At 36.1% G+C, this 6,373-nt stretch overlaps 1 protein-coding gene across 1 annotated transcript; it reads left to right on the forward strand.

The window, feature by feature from the left end:
- Nucleotides 1-1,638: 1,638 nt before the first annotated feature.
- LOC105130514 (RNA polymerase II degradation factor 1-like) lies at nucleotides 1,639-3,606 on the forward strand. The gene is made up of 2 exons (XM_011033065.1): nucleotides 1,639-1,832; nucleotides 2,124-3,606. The coding sequence occupies exon 2, from the start codon at nucleotides 2,146-2,148 to the stop codon at nucleotides 3,394-3,396; it is 1,251 nt and encodes a 416-aa protein (XP_011031367.1). The 5' UTR covers nucleotides 1,639-1,832; nucleotides 2,124-2,145; the 3' UTR covers nucleotides 3,397-3,606.
- Nucleotides 3,607-6,373: the final 2,767 nt, after the last annotated feature.

Genomic DNA, 6,373 nt, shown 5'->3' on the forward strand with positions numbered 1-6,373 from the left:
AGATTAAGCACAAATTGGCATAAGCAGCCACCATGCGTGGCAAGTCACATTCGATGATGGTATGTCCTTTGGACAAAGCCTCAAGAAAGTTGCCACGAGCCCCAATTGGCTTATGGCAAGTGGGGTTTAAAGGGGCTTTGCATCCTAACTAAGCTGGTGTTCCTAAGTGGTAAAGCAAGGGGGTGACTTGTTCAACAAAACCAGCCTCATGTTTTTGGGTTTCAAAGCTTGTCTATGTCAACCTTTTTTTATGTTTCTTATCTCTTTCTGTAATTAGAAAATATAGAAAGGGAGAGAAGTTGTGTTAGCTAGTTGACAAATTTGAAGTTTGGAACCACTAAATTATCTACCAAGAAGACGTGTATTGTCCATAGGAATGCTAGCTAGCCATCCATTAGCCAAGTGTGCCTGTGGTTTTCTTGTTATTACAACTATGATTTGGATTTTTCCCTATATTGGATTTTTTTTTTTGAAGATTTAGGTGTGTACTATATATATATATATATATATATATACACACACACATACAAAGATTTATGACCCAATATATACCATGAACTGCCAAATGCAATGAGACAAAGAAGAGTTTTTTCTTTATCAAATAAATTATTTTTTAAAAGTTTATGAAGTTAATTGGAAGGAAGTGCTCTTAAAATAATTAATGGAAAATTAATATTGATTGGTTCAAAAATATCCTCTATCACCAACAAATATTGTACTATCCTTAATTTATATATATTATTTGAAGCATACACAACATAATAATTAAACTTAGCGTAGCCCAATGCTTAGAAATATTTAGATGATGAGTTGAATAAGTTGATCCAAATAAGCAGTGATATTATTATTATTTTTAATTTTAAATCTAAAATTGATTTTTTTTTAAATAAAAATAAAATAAGATTCTAATGGATTTTTTTTCCCCTGACATCCAACTCAAGTAAGGGGATAGATAGGTTGACTTTAGGGTTAAGTTACATAGCCAAATTAGAATTAATGACTATGATATAGTTTGAAAAAACACACACAGGAATTGTTTTGGTTGGTGAATTTCTCTATCAAATAGGGGAAGGAAACAAAGGGAGAACTAAAAAGGTGAGCTTAATTTGCAATTTGTGGACATTTTCTGGGCCATGGTGATCTCATTCAAATGAGATCACTCTCCTCCACAAATCACAAATGGTGCTGTTATTCATTAGAGTCTACATCTAATAATAATAATCACTAGAGACCACTTCGAGGGCTAAGAAGCCATCTCATAATTATTAGACCACCTTGTTGACTTCAATTTAGGATCTTATTTTTTCCAAGAAGCCCTCAAGTAGTGGGTTAATATCAATTTTGTTCGCAAACAATTTCCTATAGCAATTTTATCCCTAGATATATATTTCATTAATTAGAATTCCTCAACAAAAAATGATGCTAGATGATGTATTTTATTGATCGTACCTTCCAAAGAAACTGCTCACACTTGATAATCTTTCCTTTAACAACTTAATTTCAACCAAAAATCTCTTACATGTACGTGAGTACCAAAGAGGAGAATAATGTAGTTGTCAAGCATCGAAAAGGTCAACATTCCCTCCGCCACATGTCTCGGCTGCTTGATGTTGATGATCTACCACTATTGATTTCATGGCCTTCCATTATCTCTACAACCAAAGCCACCACCATTTCTCCTTTTGTTTTGCGCAATTCACTCTCCTTTATCAATCCCAATAACCATATTTCCTCTCCTTAATTTCTTCATATTCTGGCCTCCTTTTCTTTCTCATGGCATAGCAGTATAACAACATCACTCCTCCTAGCCCCATTTCCTTGCCTTGGTCAAGGTATGTTGCTTGTGGTTCAGGACATCACTCCCTCTCTTTTTCGCTTCTAATGTCAATCTTTATTGTATTTGTATTGTTTCTTGGTTTATAATTTGTTTGTCTTGCAAGAAACCAAACAAATAATTTCTTTCCATTCTAGCAGGATTTTCTATGATTGGACACTGTTGTAAAAAACCTGCTTGTTTATTGGAAATAGAATCCTAAAATGTAGAATATGACAAGAAGTATTTATATGTGCACATTAGAAATTGAGAAACTCATTACAGATCGTGGGTTCAATTGATAATGCAGGATTTTTTGAGAATTTTTTTATATGGCAACAACTGCAAGCAAGGGTGCCCAGAAGAGGGAGAAGGTCACACCCACTTCACATCCTCACACAAGTACTCGCAGGCAAGGAAGTTCAAGACCAGCCAGCCCTTCATCAGGCTCAACCAACAAGGATAATCCCAGCACCCCATCAGGAAAACCAATCCCAAACTACCTGAAGCCTACTTTTAGCTCAAGACCTGAGTCCTTAAAACAAGTTCAGAAAACTGGCCATGAAGACACATCACAAAAGCCTGCTCTTCTTAGAAGAAGATCCTTTGATAAGCCACTATCCTCTGCAGATTCTAAAGAGAGACCAGGTAGAGAAAGATTAATCGGCACAGCCCGATCTTCATCTTTTTCATCAAAAAATGTTACTTCATCAAAAACTGTCTTCGACCGGAATGCCACAGCACATAAGCCAGGAAAATCTCAGCCACTGGCTACAAGGACCACGAGGAGGAGCATTAGTCCCTCTACCAAGAAAGCGAGTAATGCTCTTGTTTTGCCGAAAGAGCCTATCAGTTTGGAAAACCTTGAAACTAAGCAAGAAATCAATGCAGAATCTTTTTTGGCTCATGAAAGTGAAGAGATACTGAATGCTGCGAGCCAGGAACAAGTTCCTTTTGATTCGCAAAAGGCAAAAAACAAGGAAGAACATATTGTTTCTGAAGAAAGTGAAGTTAACAATGTTACTGAAGATGAGAAGCTCAAGGGCTCTAACATTATCACAGTTGCTGAAGGAGAAATTAGTAATGACCCCGCATTAGCAGAACCGGTTGAAGAAACAGAAACCGAGTTACATCAAGAAAGCGAAAACCAACAAGAAGAGGAAAATAATGGCAAATTAGAGGAAAGCAGCGACACTAATGCTAACCTTGAGGAGGGTATTGCAGTTGAGGCTGACGATCAAGTGAAAGTGGAAGAGAATGCTAACGAAAATGAGGTTTCACCCGAAGTACCTGTTGGTGAAGAAAAGGAGGGAGACATGAACAAATTTAATGAAGGAAGTGAGGAGCATGAGCCCCAGGAAGAACAAGATAAAGTAGTGAGTAAAGCTCAAGAAGAAGAAAAGCCAGATGATGCAAATTCGCCACAAAAGAAGCAAGTGGTACAAGGCAATAAAAAGGAATCTCATGCTGCATACAATGATGTGATCGAAGAAACTAAGAATAAGCTACTTGAGGAGAGAAAGAACAAGGTGAAGGCATTGGTTGGGGCATTTGAGACTGTGATAGACTATGAATCTAAATGAACCTGACTGATGAAGCTTAATTTTCAGGTTGCCGATGTGTTTGCTAGATTTCCTTTACAGCTCGTGTGGATATTGTTGCCTTTAGAAAGACATTGATGATAATGTGCTAGAATACATAATTCCTGTTTGTTTTCTCTTTTCCATGATATACATAGCCAAGAAAAACATGTACTCAATTTGTGATTTTTCGAATGAAAACCTTTGTCACAGACCGGTACATATATATTGCAGCTGATAATTCCTGACAAATAACAATTGAACTGATTTTTCCCTGATGATATTTACAAAGATTGTTTTATTGAATCTAAATGACTCTATAGGGACAGTATTCACGTGAACCGGTCATCGGATTTTGCAAAATAGTGATTCTGTCTAAATTAATGAAATATTAGTACAGGAAAGCATGCATCTTCTGAAGACTGAAGCGGTCTATTTTCTGGTCCTGCATCTTCTGCTCTGCAGCATCTACATCTTGGTTACCTCCTCCACCTAACGTAATTGCTTGCGAAATTATACCGTCTAATCTAATGAATACTACTTCCAAACCATCTATTCCAGGTCTGTGACCGATTCAATTAGCCTGGTCTGCAACCAATCAATTTTTCCATGCATAGCTTTGATCTCTTCCCGGACATTTCCCATATTAATGATTCTTGTCTCTCTTATAGCATTCCAAGGAATCAGTGCTAATTAACCAAGTCATAACTGGCTGGCTTGCTTAGACTTCGACTTCCCCTTAATCTTTGTTCTTGGGACCTATAATTAATACAAGTGTAGTCCTTGGCTAGTAGTTAATTTTTAAGTATAAATATTAAGACTAAATCATTCTGTAGTCCCTTGGCTTTGAATGTTATTACAATATAGTCATTTAAATTTGAAAGTCTATATATTTACAGCTTAATTCTTCAACACTCGGAGGCCATTTTCTTAATAAGTCCCAGAGATTAAGTTATGGATTTTTAAACCAAAAGGACTTAAGTTATAATTTAGCTCAAAACCTAAGGATTAAGGGATATTTATTGGTAGCTTAGGCAGTATCCACACATCGCTTTGAGTACTGTTTGGTTAACGTCGGAATCTACTTCACTGTATAAACCCTTTTAGCATACTAAACGATCACCAATCCAAACCAACTACATATTCTTTCTTCTTCTCCTTTGAGTTTGTCTTCTACCCACTCCTTTTTGAACCTACAAAGAAAAAATGGCTGAAGGTGTGCTCTTCAATATTGCGGAGGAAATAATAAAGAAACTAGTTCCCTAGCTGTTCAGGAGGCTGCACTATGGTGGGGGGTCGAAGATCAATTGCGGAAGCTCAATGACACAGTTACCAGGATTAAGGCTGTGATTCATGATGCTGAGAAGCAGGCATAGAAACAGAACCATCAAATCAAAGACTGGCTCAAGAAGCTGTGTATGATGCAGAGGATATGCTGGGCGATTTTTCAGCACAAGTTCTGCGGAATCAGTTGATGTCAGGGAATAGAGTATGGAGGGAGTTACGTGTTCTCTTCTCAGAATCAAACCAATTTGCGTATGGTTTGCTGATGGGTCATAGAGTTAAAGCACTTAGAGAGAAACTAGATGACATTGATGCTGACAGTAAAAGATTCCACTTGGAGGTTCGTGATGAGGAGAGAGCTTCTTTGATTACTGTGAGGCAGCAAAATACCTCCTCTGAACCTGAAGTAATAGTTGGGAGAGAAGGAGACAAAGTGATAGTTAAAAGTTTTCTGCTGAATTCCAACAACGATGAGAATGTTTCTGTCATTTCCATAGTTGGAATAGGGGGGTTGGGGAAGACCACACTAGCTCAACATGTTTGGAGTACATAGATAGTGAGAGGGTTGGAGGAAGAGGAGTGTTTTTCCCATCTTTAAGGAAACTTCTTATCTTTAGTTGTCGTAGACTGAAGGGATGGTGGAAGAGATGGAGTAGAGATGAGATGAATGATGATAGTGATGAGTCAACAATAGAAGAAGGGTTGATAATGCTCTGTTTTCCATGTCTTTCTTCCTTGTTCATTTCTGAGTGTCCAAATCTGACTTCGATGCTGTTTTTTCCAACTCTCGACGAAGATCTTCAATTGGACAACACTAGTTCAATGCCATTACAGCAGACAATGAAGATGAAATCACCAATCTCAAGGGATGATACCCTACCTTCCCTCTTTTCAATTCTTAAGAATCTATGGCTGCAGTGAAGAGGTGAGCGGAAGAGCAAGAGGATGGGGAAAGGAGAGCGAGGAGTGGACTCCTAAAATTAAACACATTCCAGATATTGTAATCGATAGGAATTACATTCAAAAGGAGGGTCGCTATGTAAAGGGTGAAGGATTGAGATACTAACAAGTATTAGAGCATTTTCACCGAATGTACATGCTTACATATATGTAAGGTATTTAACCTCTCCCTTTCTTTCTTTATTTTTATTATTATTCCATACTCTCTCTTTATTTATTAGATGAATGAAGGTGTTTAATCTCTTCCTTCCTTCCTTAATTTAATTTCTTTTATTTTTATTATTATAACTATCATTCCATAAAACTATGTATTATTTATTTATTTAATTTATCATTTTTGATGATTAGAGCTTTTTCACCATGCAGCTACTATTCTTAAATATAAAGGTTTTTAAACACTTCTTTCCTTCCTTCCTTCCCTTATTATTATCATCATTATTCCCTACTCTTTCTCTTTGTTTATTTATTTTATTGTCCACAAATCTCAGATAAAATTATTATATTTTTTTCATAATATTTTTTTTAATTAAAGTCCTTTGTTTTTTTGGTTGGAAAGGATTTCTGTAAAAAGTTAATTTTTATTTTTTTATTTTTAGATGTTAATATAAAAAATAAATCTTTTAAAATAAAATAAATTATTTTTATACATTTAAAAAAAACTAAGGGTTTTGGTGGGACTAATGCGTGTTTGGTATAGTGGTAGATTTTATGGTTGGGGTTTGAAAAAAACAGGTTA

This window comes from Populus euphratica, unplaced genomic scaffold, assembly GCF_000495115.2.
Source record: "Populus euphratica unplaced genomic scaffold, PopEup_1.0 scaffold21.1, whole genome shotgun sequence".
Lineage (NCBI taxonomy): Eukaryota > Viridiplantae > Streptophyta > Magnoliopsida > Malpighiales > Salicaceae > Populus > Populus euphratica.